Source organism: Laccaria bicolor, genomic scaffold (genome assembly GCF_000143565.1).
Source record: "Laccaria bicolor S238N-H82 LACBIscaffold_70 genomic scaffold, whole genome shotgun sequence".
NCBI lineage: Eukaryota > Fungi > Basidiomycota > Agaricomycetes > Agaricales > Hydnangiaceae > Laccaria > Laccaria bicolor.
This window is the reverse complement of record NW_001889941.1, coordinates 180,352-196,404: the sequence shown is the minus strand read 5'-3', so window position 1 is coordinate 196,404 and position 16,053 is coordinate 180,352. Positions and strand designations below refer to the sequence as shown.

Sequence of the window (16,053 nt, the reverse complement as noted above, 5' to 3'; positions counted from 1 at the left end):
GGTCTGTCACGTCTGTTGTCGAACGTTTGGCAGTTGCAATGGTGCGTGGCATCGTTGAGTGCGAGTGAACACCCCTTCTTCACGAAGGAGGTCCACGAGAGCAAAGGATTGCAGCGAATTGAGGGCAGTGCAAGTCGAAGTTGAGGACGTCGTCCTAACCTCATTACATACGTATGGCAAAAAGTACTCATGTACAAGATTATCCAAATTACATCTGATTCTCAAGAAAGCGGTAAGTAGTTAGCGTATTACAGAAAAAACGGAGGTTAAGTCATGTCCAGATGAGATGAGACTACCTAATCCTAAATCGCTAAATCGAGGGTATCGCTCATGGGATCAGGGTACGGGTATAAGTAATCCTGATACTTGTACAGCTTCCAGGAGTGTAGAATGCCCTTGACGAAGACCCGTGAAACCGCTAAGATTCGGTAGACGTCCTTCGTCTGGAGGCGGAGAACCCAGGGGTTGAGGATGCTGGTAGTCGATGATGTGTTTGGTAGCTCACGTCCGTTGGTTCCAGACCATGTCCGTAATATCCCGGTGAAGTATTGATAAGGGTTGACGACGAATCAGGTTAGTGTCGAGGTCTCCAGGAACCCCTGCGAAGAGTGTGGATGTTGCTCCCAGCGTATCCGACGGCTTTTCCATGCTTGTCCCACTGTTGGTATCGCATCTCAACCCGTTCGGTCAGCGTCACAGGGATCTGGGAGTCCGAATCTCTAGGAGACTAGGCTTGAGAGCGAGGGTGCTCTCTAAAAGATTTCCGGAATACGGAGAGAACCCTTGAGCTAGCCTTCTTTGGCTGAAGGCAACAGTTTAGGCAACCGATGGCAATGATATGGAAGAAGGCTTACCGCACTTTCCGTCTGGCATAGATGACCTCCGGCTTGACCACGTTCATCTGATGGAGGATGTACCACATGGCCACGATGGTAATAAGTATGGTGATGGCTAGAACGACATCCTGCTGATCTGTCGAGGAGTCAGTGAATGCGTTCAAAAGATGGGGAAGGACAGACCAATACTTGGTGTGTGACGAGGCCGAGTAGTCTGTAAATGGTGAATACATCGACTCCGCCGAAGGACTTGGGGGCGCGTGAGACCTTCTGAGTCGTCGTCTGCATCCTTTTTGTCAGAAGAGAGAGATAGCTCCGATCTCAAGTGACTGTAATTGTCCTTCAAAACTGGTGTGGGATGAACCTCAGCATCGTCCGTCAGTGTCGGATACAAAACATGACTTTCCGCCACTGTGAGTCGCTCACTCCTGTTTCCGAACGTGTACACCCATTATCTTTATCAGTGGGTAGAATCTTCACGCACTTTCGCACCACTCCTGTACGTCTCCTGGAAAGCGGGTTCAATTTTGCACTGGTAAAGATTTTGAACGTTCAGGGTTAATCTGAAAAGAAGTGAGCCTCAGGAATAAACCCATTGAGATGAAGAGGTTGTCACCATAAAAGTGCCGAGGTAATAGAAGAGATTGAAGGCCCCGAGTGAAGAGAGCGCTAGCCGCAAGGCACGTGAGAGGCGTGACGCCGATCACAATATCTTCTTCATATCCTCTGCCTTTCATCTTCGGAAGATATTTTTATTATATTCACAACTGATGCCGTGATCAGATGCTGATGTTATTGATGAAGAAATTTTAAATATCTTCATCATATCCTCGCTGATGTTGTCCCTGAACAATTTATCAGTTTATCTCTGATTTATTCTCAATATCTTCTGTGAATAAATAGGCCAATGCCCCCAGTGAGTGAAAACATGGAATATATTTAATTTAGAGTCTTGGCACTTGAAAGATTTATTTAGTGCAAAAAAATAGATTCAGTTGTGTGACAGGTAATTGTGTGACACTTCAGATTAGAAATACAAAATAGATACAGTAGATTTATTCAGTACAGTAAATAAATACAGTACTACTATTAGTCATGTAATATATACTGAAATTACATGACTAATAGTCAGTAGTCAGTGGGTGACTGAAGTGGTCAATATTGTCAATAATAGTACATTATGTTTCTGTTTTTCTTCTAATTTTCTGGCTATATTGTCATTAATTACCATATTTGGAAATATGCACAAACCAAGTAAACAGTACATCAAAATTATCACATATCATTTGAATTTTTTATTATTTTTCTGCCTATATTTATATTGATTACCATATTGGAAAATATGCACAAACCCTGTATATTGTACCCCAATATTTTCAACAATACTTTATTATTTTAATTTTAATTTTCTAATTTTCTAATTTCTCTTCTTATTTGTTTGGCTGTATTTGTATTAATCACTATATTGACCATATATCTATTTTCCATTTTTCAATTTTCTAGCATTATTGAATTTCCCTTCTTATTTTTCTGGCTGTATTTGTATTAATTACCATATTGACCATATATCTATTTTCCCCCTCTTTTTGTCTGATTTTCTATATATATTTCCATAATGGAAAATGTGCACAGGCCATTAGTAATGGTCTACTATTTTTTCTTCTTTTTTTCTGACAGCAGTGGTGGTGTGGGAAAGACAGATCACATAATATAGAATATAAATAAGTACATCATGAGTCAGATGTTTGTCTATTATTTGTGCTATTGCTTCCATCCCTATCCATTGCTCTTATTTTTTGCTACTCTGTCCCCATGTCAAAGACAATACCCAAACAAGAGCCCTTACTCCTCTCCTTTGTGGAATCCTCTGCACCATTTACAATGGTTTTATATAATATCAAGAACCAATATACTGAATTTCCTACAGGGTGGTGGTGTATTGCATGTTGGTAGTGAGTGCATATTGGGTCATTGTTATGTCCTTGTAATAGTAGTAGGGTGCCTACAAATCTTATGCTTTCCCTATACCATACCTACAAATTACAATGTCCATATCTACATGCAATATGTCTAGACTATCTACAAATGACAGTAACTAGATGATCACTATGAGCATATAAAGTGCACTATTCAATGATCCTCACCCCCCGCAGATGTGTAACACACTATCTATGTGTTATATGTGGGGAGCTGTTGATGAATGTTGTATACACCGCCAATTGGCGCACAGGTTGATGGCGGGTTGCCAAATTTCCTGATGCTCATCAAATCTGTCACCTGTGAGTTACCTGATCCACATGCTGTGCCCAGGCCCAGCTGGCCATCAGCTGGTTCATACATGGGCACCAGCTCCGCTGTAAACGTAGCGACCACCTTACCACAAAATTAGTATAACTGCTAGATTTCACTCAAAGGCAAGGGCTATGTAAGAGACGGTTAATGTAGTGCTTTTGCACTTTGAAATATACATTAGTCGTACGCAAATACAGCTTGTAACCGTGCACAGTGAGCGAAATTTCACCCAAGTCATTTCAAACTCAGACACTCCGCAGGTTCAAATACTTCCAACCCCAGCTCAACCTTCCTCACTCTCACCTTCCGTCTCCGGCACCATTCTTCTCTGTCACCACTGTCAATAACCACCAGCACCCCGCATCAATCGTTCAAATGCCCTCAACGATGCAACACCAGATAACCAGCCCGTCAGCGCACCACATTTCAATGGGATGAAGACGACCTGGCACGCCAGCGGACATGCCACATTGTCCAGACGGTGACGACGCAAATCATTGTCACTGTTCCCTTGAAATAAGGTGAGCAAGGTGACTGCTGTACCCCTTTCCTTTTTTCACATGAGAAAGCAGTGCCACGTCGCCGTCTCAACTTGCAACAGACAAATGCCGACAAACGAGGATGACCAACGATGGTGAATGTCCAGGTGAGTAACACTATACCCCTCTCCCTCCGTTTTTGACTAAAGGAGAGGCCATATTGCCATCGGCAATGATCTACAACAATGAACGACATTGAGGTGAGCAAGACGACACCCCTCCTCTCTTTTTTTCACATAAGAAACAGGGGCCACGTCGTCGACGGCAATGTGACAACTAGCAACAAACCAACAACAATGCACGACGAACACCAAACAACGTCGCGTCACACCCCTCCTTTTTACCTTGTTCGTGCATCTGTTCTAGGTACGTACCCAGTAACCCTTCATGACGGCCTACCAACTCATCCAACGCCTTATTACAGATCAGCCCGCTTGACACCACCACAAACAGTGTCAACCTATATGAGTAGTAGATAAAGTAGCTGTATATAACTCTTGTGTAGCCCGTTGTCAAAATGCAATCTATTCTTTTGTTTATGTTCTCAAATTGAAATAAAGCAAGGTGCAAATGAGGATGAATAAATTTATGAAAATGAGATGTAAACATGTAAACCCCGGTAGCTCATACCCAGCCCAATATACCAGCATTCCCTGAATGACCACCTGTCCTCAACATCTCGCTCCACCCCGGGGACAGGTATCCCTGGTGCCATGCTGTGTTTAGTGCGAAGTTCACACGGCGCCCAGCTGTCAACAGGTTGACGCGACATGGAAACTAGGTGTGATTACATCATTTGATCCAGGTGTCTGTGACCTGGCCACCGTTTGGTGGTGTAGTGAGTCAAAATGATAATGGTGTTAAGACCAAGCTGTGATTGGCTACAATACAAGTCAGATCTTGATTCAAGAGACATTCTGCTAGTATCTAGTGGAGATCATTCATGCTTCAGAATTCCACTGCACAATCCCCACTCCTTCTCTGGAAAATCTACACCAAAAGGTTGGATAAATGAAAGATTACTCCTTCATCTACTGGTGCATATATGTGGTAGTGTAGACAGCTGTATAACTAATACAGCCTTACAGCCTCCCCTACTCTATAATGTCAACCAGGACCTTCCAACATGAGTTGGTGAGGTAAATGAACTGGTAATGTAATCTTGCCTCTGGCTTGGTTTGAACCACCAACCTGCCGACAAGCTGTAATCTTTTATTTAGTGTAAACTGAATGCCTATTCAGTGACTTTGGTGTCACAAGACCCAGTCTATCAGGGCAGGTCTTATCAGATCTGCACTGTTATCTCTTCCTGCATCTGTATCCAACCTCTCAATGAATTTCCAGGGTAGCTTTGAATATCTGGAGCAATCTTAAATCTTGCTAAAATACACCCACATCTAGTCTCTAACCCTCATTCTTCCTCTCTTTGGACTGTAGCTGTGACCAAGATCACAGCTCACAAGTATTAGTTACCTTACCCCACTAATACTGAGCCCCCCGACCATACAAACAGACCATAGTTGATGGTGCCTGCTGATGAGCCCATGGATCAGTTGACCCCATCAAAGGTGGACCGGCCATCAAGACTCTCTTAGGACTGGTACTGTGCATCGGCTGAGAAGTGTACCCCATGAATTGACATAGCTAAAAATGCCTTGGATCCTGGGTCAACCGATCTCTTCATGGATTGGGCTCAACATGTGTCATGGGTCAGCTGAAGAGCTCTAAATCCCATGCATTGTGGATCAGCCCACAGCCGTCTCATTTTTATTTGCCAAGTTTACCTCGGCTTTTCATTGCCGGTCATCATGCAGTTTACTGGGTTGGGTCCATCACCTACCAAGAAGCCGAGCACGGTGACATGGTCAGTCAGCTAGTACCCCATGAATTAAATATGCCTTGGATCCTGGGTCAACCCATCTCTTCATGGAATGGGCTCATGTGTCATGGGTCTGCTGAAGAGCTTTGAATCCCATGCAGCGTGGATCAGCCCAACCTGGTCCCATCCAGTTGACACTATACAGCCAAGTTTCGTCTTCACTCAGGCTTTATTTGCCAAGTTGCTCAAACATTACCTTGGCTTTTCTTTGCCGGTCATGGTCCAGTATTCGGTCATGCAGTTTACTGGGTCCATGACTTCCCAAGAAGCCGAGCATGGTGACGTTCACAAGGCAGTGAGATATATTATGCACACCCCCGGTTCAAAATCCCTACCAAGTTTATACCGACCAATGTTTCTTGTAAACATACCCATGTTGGAACGGGTCTGGCTCAAACAACCGCACTCGGCTGCCTGAAATAAACGCCAAGCTGTTACTATGCCGGTCTCCATTGGACAAAGTTGCTCCAAGATCCCCCCGCTTTTCTCTGCCAGTCACAGTTTACTGGGTCGTGAAAGAAGCCGAGGCCTTACTGCCTTCATTATTATGTCCACCACAGGACTTCATATTAAATATGCCCAAAAGAAAATTGAAGATTGTCCAAAAAATATACATGTATGCTACTAACTATTAAGTAGACGGAGTTTGGACAGTTTGGACATCATTGTTTGTAACTTGCTGGCAGTCAGATTTTTGAATCCTCACCAAGTAGAAGACTTACTCTGTGCGGGGGTTTGAAGTGTGGGTTCGAGTTTCTGTAGCCAAGGTGACTTCCTATTACTCCCAATGTAAGGACCGGGCGAACTTGCCCAGGTTGGAGGAATTGGGTTTGGCGCCAACAGAAGGACCACTGGGCTCTCAGATGCTGGAGGCAGAAAGACGGCCGGGGTTGGAGAGACTTGCGCGTGATCGGTTGAAACTGGGTTTGGCAGAACGACACCCGGGGTCGGGGAGACTTGTACCTGCTGCCTTTTCTGACTGCAGTCGGGTGAGACTGAGCGATCGGTATTGATGCCAGTGTGCTTCTTCTCCTTGTTGCCGAGGAACTGGATAATGAGTGATTCCAGACTTGATTGGCGAGCACCGAGCCGCAGGTTGAGCTCCGAAATAGTAGTGACTGATTTGGTGAGGTCGTGGAGTGTTAGCTCGGCAGTTTCGATGTGGCTTGCAAGTTTCTCAAAGCCCCGGGTGAGACTCTCTTGTAACGCAGCTGGCGTAGTCTCCCACTTGTTCTCCAGTGTCTTGACGGCTTCCCTCACCTCGGCTTCCAGTCTCTGGTGATCACTTCGGATGGACTGCAAATCTTCTTGTGTTTCCTTCCAACGCATGTGGGCAGACTCTTCAATACGGTCCATCCAGCGAGTCGCTCCGGTGATTTTTTCTTCCTGAAACCAAATGGAGGTCTCTAGACTTGCAATTTTCTCCGACTTGTGGGTGTGGGCCAGTGCTTTGCATGGCATGTATGAGTCCTTTCTGTGGACTCTAAATTTAATATTAGGAAATTGGTCATGTAATCACTTTATGATTTTCTGAGTTTTGTTCTATATTTGCAAATAGACCCTGAGCTCTGAGCCTAGCCATCAATATCATAGCAACAATGTGTGCTATTATTATTATTATTATTATTATTTTCATTTTATAGCAAATTTTCCCAATTTTATAACTATTTTTCTGTTTATGGTAAAATATTCCCACAGTCCTGTTTGCATATATCTCAGGAAAGAGGATGGTTAGTTATATTTTGTGACCTATAATAGCATGCTCTATATATTTGTGATGAATTTCCTTTTTTGGGTTAAATTTCCCACGGTATCAGAAGCACAGCCTCTCACTTAGCTCCATAAACAACAATTGTAGCCCCTTTCCTTACCTTTATAGATATATATAAATAATGTCATGCAGACCATTCCTCATTGAGAAAAACACAAAATACTGAAAAAATTGGACACTTTTTGGAAATTGTCATGCATTTTTGACCAATATGTCAAAGAGCAAGAAAGCTGGTCTCAAGATATAGTCACATTGCATGATATGACAATATTTTTACATGGTTGTCTTGATTTCCATATTTGGATATGGACCCTGAATACTGGACACAGCCCCTTCAACACCATGGCAACAGAGAAGATCACTCTTAATTTTTGGGTATTTTTTTCTGATTTTCTGGCAACTTTTAGGTGATTTCTATATTTAGATATTGACCCTGAACCCTGAACACAGCCTCCCCACCTTACTAAGCAATATTCTGATTTTTACATATTTTTTGCTGATTTCTTTTACCATTTTTCCTGATTTTATGGCTGCTTTTCTGTTTAAGGGAAAAGGTTCCTGCGGTGATGAAAGGTAAATGAATCAATGAATGAAAAATTTGCCTAAGTCCTCAGTTGATAAAGAATGAGTCTTACTCATAAACTCGTAAGGACTCATAATTTTTGACACTTTTAACTGGCAAAACATGAGGCTTGGGCATGGATTTATTTATTACGTAGAACAGGGACGTCTGTCAACATGTCAGGGTCATAACTGCCATTAGGATAGGATCGTGGTCTTTCCTGTCTGGTTGCACCCGGCCTTTCAGATCAGTTCTGCTCATCCGGGCTTTCAAACAAGACTCGACATGAATTTTTTTTTTAAGTAAAAAGATACAGGTGGTAATGGTATGACATATTAAGAGACCCGTGTTATGCCACATGCCCTTTCATAATAGGTGAAATGGGGGTTTGGATAGAGTAAAAAGGACATATGGTAAGGTAACCCTCTCGCCGTCGTCATCGATGATGGTCAAGAGTATCGTCCCCTAATCACCATGTTAGTGGGAAAAAGGAAGTACAAAGGGGATTGCTCACGTCTGGCAACCTGCCGGTGGAGTCTACGGTTGCAAACATGAGGCCACCGCTACTCATATTATACCAGACTCAGGTTCCTTTCTGACGAATCATCAGCTGGTTACGACCAATGGAGATGTACAGAACCTACGGGGTATGGGTTGGGTGGAGGGATACCCAACAGACTCCAGATTGTCATGGGGGTGAAGTTATTCATGTCGCAGATGAGGGGGGTGAAGATGGGTCCTTGAAATGCGAGAGGGTTTTTAAAGGGGGAAACACGCATGTTTTCAGGTTAAATTACAACCCTCGATGCAACCCTATATCAGAAGCATAAATGATGGCGGCACAGGCCTCAAGGCCAAATTGCAAAAAAGAGTTGAAAGAGTCATAAACATAAGCATGGCCGGGGATTGAACCCGGAAGCTGGGGATTGAACCCGGAAGCCAACTACCATTAGACCATGCTGGCTTCCAAAGATTGTTGGTAAATCTGGGATAAGGGGTGAATTCTTGATTTCGTACTCCAATTGGTCTCATGTCCGGGCCCAGCTTGAACTGTAGTTTAAATGCCGAACAAGTCAGTGCTGAGTTTATAGGACCGGGTTCAATCACACCCAAACAAGTATTTGACATGGTCGTCAGCTAAGTTACATTTTTTTGCCGGACTTGGCCAGGCACCGGGTTGTCTTATACACCGGGTTCACCCCCCGAACAAGTCACTGCACAGAATTTGTCCTTTTAACTGCTGCTATTAGAGTGACATGGTCGGCAGGTAAAAGATACTGACCAACATTGTCTTCAACGTTGGCTTGGCCTAGTAGTTAAGCTGGGAGGTGTACGTAGTATATGTATGTATGCCCTGGGTTCAAATCCCGAACAAGTCATAGATTCACATTTTGAAAAGTTTTTTACTTACTGCAGGTAAAAGATACTGACCGACCTATGTATGCCGGTTTAAATCCTAAACAAATTTTTTACTTGCTGCTATTAGAATGACATGGTCAGCAGTTAAAAGATACCGACCAACATCGTCTTCCACCGTTGGCTTGGCTTAGTGGTTAAGCTGGAGGTGTACAGAGTGTATGTATGCCTGGGTTCGAATCCCAGAAGTCACTTGCAGCGATCGCAACTCTTTCGTTTTTGTAACTCTGGCTAAAATTTACTAATCAATTCTTACCGAGCTTGCAGACCCAGGTTAGTTGTCTTACGCTGGGTAAGTTACAAAGTGCCGAGCTTTCAGGCCAGGTGGATCATTGACTTGGCTCAGTGGTCAAGGTGGGAGGTGTACACATTGTATCTATGTATGCCCTGGGTTCAAATCCCTAACAAGTCATGCTGTTCATCCTAAACAGTTTTTTACTTACTACTATATTAGAGTGACATGGTCGTCAGCTAAAAGATACTGACCAACTTCCTCTTGCAGTGCTGACTTGGCTTAGTGGTTGAGCTGGGAGGTATGTATGCCCTGGGTTCAAATCCCAGAAGTCACATAGAGCGAAGATGGCCTTTTTGTAACGCTGGCTAAAATTTACTAATCCAAGGCTTGTAACATCCAAAGTCCCAAGAATGGGTAGTTGTCTTAGTTGTCTTATGCCGAGAACGGGTGACTTACAAAGTGCCGAGCTTGGACGCCCGGGTTCAAATTGCAGGCAGGTAAAAGATACTGGCCACGATCGTCTTCCAACGTTGGCTTGGCTTCGTGGTTACGCTGGGAGGGTACGTCGTGTATGTATGCCCTGGGTTCGAATCCCACAAGTCAGTTACACCTATCGCAACTCTTGTTAAAATTTACTAATCAATGCTGGTTTGACCGATGTTGTCTCGGATCATGAAAATTTGAACTGCAAGTTCTGCCTGGTCTGCCTCTGCTTGGCTGCTAAATTAAAGGCCAAGCTGAAAACGATTCAGCTTGAAAATGCCGGCCTTGGTGATGCATCGGCTGATGAGATGTTCATAAATTCTCGTGTCCGGCCGACTCGGTGATATCCATGAACCATGACTACCATGTGGGTCTCGCCAGCTGACCCTGGTAACCAGAGTTGAGGGCCCTCGGCCGACCACCAACCCAGGCGAATTCAAAATGTCTGCCGACCTTGCATAGCCTAGCTGCTAATCAGAAGTGAAGGCCCTCGGCTGATCACCAACCCAGCAACGTTCACAACTGTCAGCCGACCTTGCATAGCTTATCTTCCATCAGCCGATATACAAATACAATGTTCAAAACTGTCAGCCGACCTTGCATAGCTTAACTATCTTCCATCAGCCGATATACAAATACAATGTTCAAAACTGTCAGCTGACCTTGCATAGCTTAGCTATCAGCCGATATACAAATACAGGGACTTGACTTCCCGGGGCAGCTTCCTACTGATCGGTGTATGCTAAATCTACGTAGCTGGCCGACCCTTCTTTACCTTGATAGTGGGATCACATTGGCCAATTCATCAACACAGGGTTATTGGCCCTCATCGGCCCATCAGCAGGCACCATCAACTATGGCCTGTTTGTATTGTCAGGCCTCTCAGTGTTGGTGGGTGATTCCTACTAACTGCCCTGCACAGCTGGGTCTTCGTTCCATTGTCATTCCAGCTTGCCATACCACTTTCATTGACAGCTTCCACATTTAACACACATATAATCCATTAGACCACCTAAATTTGAAATACTACTAGAATAAAATCAGAAAGAAATTGGATGGGGTAATGTTTACATGGTCTGTGCACAGTTCCATATATAGTAATTACTGAAATTACAGCCAAAAAGTCAGAAAAAAATAAGAAAAGAAATTCACATGCTGGAAATGGTCATTAATAATGTTAATGTGTTGTTTACTTGGTCTGTGCACATTTCCAAATATGGTAGTTAGTGAAAATATGGCCAGAAAATTGATGTCTGACTCTAGCTGATATGGTTTCACCTGATAGGCACATGATAAATGCATCATATAGTTGTTCATATTGTATATCACATGATACAGTCATATGATATGACATGTGATCAATCATGTGATATAGTAGTCATGTGATGTGATCATGTGACAATGTCATGTGGTCTGATTATGTGATGTAGATCATGTGATATGTCATATAGTCTGATCATGTGACATATCATGTGATAGCCATCAAAGATTTTGGCACTTATGTCGTCGAATTTAAGAGGATTCGTCCCCGTTTGGGGTCGTGGGAGCGATCCAGGAGATCCCTGAGACTTTTCAGGATCGTTCCTCAGACCCTATTTGTGATGGTCACACCTATCAGCTGATGGCATCTAGGCACGTGCTTCCCTGCCTCGCCCTTTGGGCCTCCAAAAGGCGCGTCCCCTTCTTCCTTTTTTCTCTTTCCCCCCTCAGCGCTTTCTGTGTCTCAGCCTCCACCGTCGACGTGGGCGTCGCTTTGCCTGCGTTTTTCACGCTTTCCGCTTTCTCGCCGCCCTTGGGAGGGGCTTTGCCCTGGCCGTGCCTATGGGCTTTTCAGTTGTTATCTCTTGGATCTGCCTCGACGACTTGCCTTTCTTCACCATTCTGGCCCTGTCGCTCTCCCTTTCTCTCTCGTCTGGGGGCATTCCTTCGACGTTCCTCTATGTTCTCTGCTGCGAATCTCGTACATATGTGGGTGGATCTTCTTTTGATTCCCTGCAGCTTTCTAATCTCTCATCCCTCTCAAAGGTTTCACATGCGCTTTGGGCACTGGTGAGATGCCCTCCGGCAGCATCTCCTTCTTCGACCTGATCTCCGCATCGCGTCCATGGCTCTAGGATAGGTTCTGTGGCGTGCACCTTCGTCGCCCGTCCCTGGCAGCTGCTTTGCACCTTTGTCGTCTCAGCGCCCCCCATTTGTTGGGGGGGAGGACTAGTCTGCAATCTGCGAGCCGGTTGGAGCGTGTCTTCCTTGACTCGCCTGACGCTTTGGTTTAACCGAGTGCCAGCGAGCGAGTTGCTGCTGACTTCCAGCCATCTTTGGCAGGTCTTAAGCTGGTTTGTGAATACGGCGCACTTTGCCCACTGGAGTATCGGCCTCTGCTGATGTGGGCGTTGCGCTAGGGAGTCAGTTTTGACTATCCAGTCTGTTCAAGCCCACTGTGTAGATGAGTACGACCCCACAATTGAGGGTAAGACCATCCCCAGATTTATCCTTCAGACACTTACCCTGTTGCGTAGATGAGAACCAAGGGCAATGCATTACCGACGGTAAAGTTGCCTTGCTTGCTGCTGGCCAGGAGGAATATGGGTATGTGTCTACAGTCTCGTTAACAGTTTCTATAAATTCTTCCACATCGTGTTTTGCACAAATCAATGTCGCTCTTGCTGAGGATGAGGACACAGTGTTTTATCTTTTATGCCGCTAACAGCTTCAATGACAAGTTTGTAACTCGTTCGCTAATTTATTTTTACAGCACTATTTATTTTCAGAATCAGTATGGTACATCATTAACATTAACTAAAAGTGTTAAGATACGAGAGTTTACTAGTTGCGTGTTTTAAACGGTGAACATTTCTCTTACCCGCAGCTTTTTCCATTGTGCTGACTGTAGCTTGGGACCTAGTCAACCTTGCCACGTTTGTGCGTTAGGATTTTCCCTTCTGCTTGCCCTTTGGCACGAATTGCCTGTAGGAGAGCAGTTATCCCACTCTCGTGTTCTGGGTAGGCATGTTTGAACAAGTCTTCATCTTGCCCAAATCTACGCACTTAGTGAGTGCATGTACCTTGGATTGGAAGAGCACGACTTACTCAAGAATGAATTCCAGCGCGATCGTTCTACGCTGGCCCCATAGCTGGCTTTGGCGGCTCGATGCGTGCCACTCGTGTTTCCAGTTCTTCAGCACTGTGAAGTGCTTCCGACCTGGATCGGGAAACTCCCAGTCACGGACAACCTGCTTCCAAGCTTTTGCACCAAGCTTGCGGCTAATGTCGGGTACCACAGCGGATGGCTCAATGGGAATTGGCAACCCCACACCTGCAGATGTGGCATTCATCAACGAGGAGTTTTGGAGGGGATACATGGCAGGCCCATGGTTGATTGCTGCAGACTGAAATCCGTTCGTTTGGTGGTTGAAGGTTGCAGTGCTGGGGCTGACGAAGGGTGTCTGTGGTGTGGCAGATGGCATACCAGGAGGGTATTGTGTGCTTGAAGGCATGACAGGCCACGCATTTATCAGGCCACGCATTTCATCGAACATCCGGCGCTGCTCTGCTGCCTGGGCCGCGAAGAGTTGAAGCCCTTCTGCCGCCGTCAGGGGTCATGTTTCACCGGCCTCGCCCATATGCGACATGTTAGTTTCATAATCGACAGGACACAAAGCGTCACTGTGGTCCTCCTCGTATGTGTACAGTTCGTCTAAAAGGTACCTAATTAATGTATTGCGCTAGAAGCGAAAGGATAAACATCTGTTTAGTTTATAAATTTTTTACGCACGTGTTCACCAATGGCCCACCCACCCCACCAACGAATACGGGCCAGCGTCCAATGTTGCCCCATTGGTGCGAACATGAAACGATACTGGGCACCCCCACGATGAAAGCAGTGAGTGGTAAAGTGAGGTCTTAGCAGTGCCCCCCCTATTCCTGCAGGATTCCGGTCATTCCGGTGGAATTCCGGTGGATTCCTGTGGAATGGAATTTAGCAGAAGGCCCTGCTAAATTATTTATTCCGGTGTTTTGCATTCCAGTGGAATTCTGGTGGATTCCGGAATGTACACCGGAATGTTCCCCGGAATGGTCTTCCCCGGAATGGGCAGGAATGGAGTTCCCCGGAGTGGGCAGGAATGGAAATCCTGTTTATTTTGTTTATTTGTTATGTATTATAGTTTATTTATTTTCGATGAATAACAAACAATGCTTGTTTGGCAAACAATGCTCACCAAACATACTCTCTCCTTCCACCACCACCACCACCACGCTCATCACCGCCGCCAACGCCACGCCATCGCCATCACCCATAGCTACCACCGCCCACGTCACTCGTCAATTACCCATGGCCACGACGACCAGTAAAATCGACCACAACACCATTCAACGACAACGCGGCGATGCCACGTCACAAAACAACGAGCACCAGAACCCACGAAAACACCCAACGCCCACGAAAACAATGCCCCCGGACACAAAACCACACCCAACGGACACAAAACAATGCCCACCACCCACGTACACCGCCAGCACCCACGAGAACCATACCCCACCCACGAAAAAACCCCACCGCCCACCAAAAAACACGAGCGCCCACCGAAAAACATGCGCCGCCCACCGAAAAACATGCGCCGCCCACCGAAGAACACGCGCCGCCCACACGACACACGACGGCACCACGCCGCTTACCAAAACCACCATGTACACGCCAACGCCGCCCACAACGATGCCCCCAACGGCAACCAGCACCCACGACGATGGCGACGGCGATGACAACACCCCCGACAACGGCAACGACAACACCCACGAATAACACGAAAACGCGGACACACGACGAAACATGCGACGAGGAGGCAGCAACGAAATGCGACACAACGATGGGATGCCAACGCGAGACGACGATGGCCTAGGTCCTAGCACACTCCCTCTCTCCTCCACCATTCCCTCCCTCCCTGCTTCCTTCCCCCTTTCCTTGTCCCTCCCCCTTGCTCCCTTCCCCCTTGCTCCACCATTCCCTCCCCCCTTCCCCCCTCCCTCTTTCTTGTCCTTCCCCCTTCCTCCCTTGTTCTTCCCAAAATATAAATACACTCCCACCTTGTCCCTCCCCTCCCCCCTCCCTTTAAGATAAACTGTGTAGTGTGTGTAGTAATACATTTCAAATACATTACAACTCAATCTATGAATTCTACATGTGAATTTTATAAGGAAATATGAGTACCAAGTCATCAGAATAAGGTTGGAGTTGAAGAAAAATTATTCTGCTTGATTCCAGTCCTATTCCAGAGGAATCCCAGAAGTGTATATTAGTGTAAATTAACATATACTTGCATTTAAATATAGGTTTTATACCTTATTCTTCTCATATCCTGTCTCATTCCTGTGGAATTCCCCTGGAATACACATGAATACACAGGAATTCCACAGGAATACACAGGAATTCCACAGGAATACACAGGAATTCCACAGGAATACACAGGAATTCCACAGGAATACACAGGATTCCACAGGAATTCCACTGGAATGACTAGATTCCTGCAGGAATAGGTGGGGCACTGTAAAGTACTGGGTAAAGTGACCAGCTCCTGTAATCCCCGCTGCTGCAGCCCACTCATTGATTCTTTTCTGGACAATATCAGATGAGACGGGAATGTGGGGGTGTGCCACCAGTCCGTTCACGCCTAGTGACGGAAATATGTAGTCGTCGGGCTTGAGCTTCTTTCCAAGAAGGTGAGTTTCGTAGAACTCTTTCCAATTCCACATATGCATGTACAGATCAATCGCAGGGTTGTTTGGTTGGGGGTAGACATTGTAGGTGTGTCCTGATGGATGTTCGTTAGGGTAGAGACTGGAAGAAACAAGGCCAACACAAACCATTGAGTCCGTTCTCTCCATTCTTTGCCTTTTTTTGCCAGTTCTTACGATTTCACAGATTAATCTTGATATATGGTAAATTGGGTTTTCCTGGGCGCGGAGGCGGGTCGAAGTCAAGGTGTTTGGCTTGAACGCTTGTTGCTTCATTCACACTGTAAACATGTTGTAAATGGCAGAGCTCTTA

At 45.5% G+C, this 16,053-nt stretch overlaps 8 protein-coding genes across 8 annotated transcripts; 3 read left to right on the top strand and 5 right to left on the bottom strand.

The window, feature by feature from the left end:
* Positions 1-302: 302 nt before the first annotated feature.
* Positions 303-1,069, bottom strand: LACBIDRAFT_334830 (uncharacterized protein; the record flags this gene model as incomplete). Its single annotated transcript, XM_001889628.1, has 3 exons — positions 303-474; positions 506-658; positions 855-1,069. 3 exons carry the CDS (start codon positions 1,067-1,069, stop codon positions 303-305), a joined length of 540 nt encoding a protein of 179 aa, XP_001889663.1.
* Positions 1,070-3,456: 2,387 nt separating this feature from the next.
* On the top strand, positions 3,457-4,216 carry LACBIDRAFT_316222 (uncharacterized protein). Its single transcript, XM_001889657.1, has 4 exons — positions 3,457-3,649; positions 3,701-3,774; positions 3,822-4,033; positions 4,092-4,216. Exons 1-3 carry the CDS (start codon positions 3,591-3,593, stop codon positions 3,854-3,856), a joined length of 168 nt encoding a protein of 55 aa, XP_001889692.1. The 5' UTR covers positions 3,457-3,590; the 3' UTR covers positions 3,857-4,033; positions 4,092-4,216.
* Positions 4,217-5,604: 1,388 nt separating this feature from the next.
* LACBIDRAFT_334829 (uncharacterized protein) lies at positions 5,605-7,007 on the bottom strand (the record flags this gene model as incomplete). The annotated part of the gene is made up of 4 exons (XM_001889627.1): positions 5,605-5,683; positions 5,743-5,803; positions 5,918-5,956; positions 6,269-7,007. 4 exons carry the CDS (start codon positions 7,005-7,007, stop codon positions 5,605-5,607), a joined length of 918 nt encoding a protein of 305 aa, XP_001889662.1.
* Positions 7,008-11,834: 4,827 nt separating this feature from the next.
* On the top strand, positions 11,835-12,101 carry LACBIDRAFT_316220 (uncharacterized protein; the record flags this gene model as incomplete). The annotated part of the gene is made up of 2 exons (XM_001889656.1): positions 11,835-11,981; positions 12,039-12,101. 2 exons carry the CDS (start codon positions 11,835-11,837, stop codon positions 12,099-12,101), a joined length of 210 nt encoding a protein of 69 aa, XP_001889691.1.
* Positions 12,102-12,911: 810 nt separating this feature from the next.
* On the bottom strand, positions 12,912-13,549 carry LACBIDRAFT_316219 (uncharacterized protein; the record flags this gene model as incomplete). The annotated part of the gene is made up of 2 exons (XM_001889626.1): positions 12,912-13,050; positions 13,101-13,549. The coding sequence occupies 2 exons, from the start codon at positions 13,547-13,549 to the stop codon at positions 12,912-12,914; spliced, it is 588 nt and encodes a 195-aa protein (XP_001889661.1).
* A 60-nt stretch (positions 13,550-13,609) lies between these two features.
* LACBIDRAFT_316218 (uncharacterized protein) lies at positions 13,610-13,860 on the bottom strand (the record flags this gene model as incomplete). The annotated part of the gene is made up of 2 exons (XM_001889625.1): positions 13,610-13,735; positions 13,786-13,860. 2 exons carry the CDS (start codon positions 13,858-13,860, stop codon positions 13,610-13,612), a joined length of 201 nt encoding a protein of 66 aa, XP_001889660.1.
* A 200-nt stretch (positions 13,861-14,060) lies between these two features.
* On the top strand, positions 14,061-14,811 carry LACBIDRAFT_334827 (uncharacterized protein; the record flags this gene model as incomplete). The annotated part of the gene is made up of 2 exons (XM_001889655.1): positions 14,061-14,124; positions 14,177-14,811. The coding sequence occupies 2 exons, from the start codon at positions 14,061-14,063 to the stop codon at positions 14,809-14,811; spliced, it is 699 nt and encodes a 232-aa protein (XP_001889690.1).
* Positions 14,812-15,341: 530 nt separating this feature from the next.
* LACBIDRAFT_316217 (uncharacterized protein) lies at positions 15,342-15,872 on the bottom strand (the record flags this gene model as incomplete). The annotated part of the gene is made up of 1 exon (XM_001889624.1): positions 15,342-15,872. The coding sequence occupies one exon, from the start codon at positions 15,870-15,872 to the stop codon at positions 15,342-15,344; it is 531 nt and encodes a 176-aa protein (XP_001889659.1).
* Between the last annotated feature and the right edge of the window lie 181 nt (positions 15,873-16,053).

Coding starts and splice junctions, on each gene's coding strand:
- LACBIDRAFT_316222 (XM_001889657.1), top strand. CDS start 3,591: ATGCCACATTGTCCAGACGGTGACGACGCAAATCATTGTCACTGTTCC. Junction 3,650..3,700: donor CACTGTTCCCTTGAAATAAG/GTGAGCAAGGTG, acceptor ATGAGAAAGCAG/TGCCACGTCGCCGTCTCAAC. Junction 3,775..3,821: donor CAACGATGGTGAATGTCCAG/GTGAGTAACACT, acceptor ACTAAAGGAGAG/GCCATATTGCCATCGGCAAT.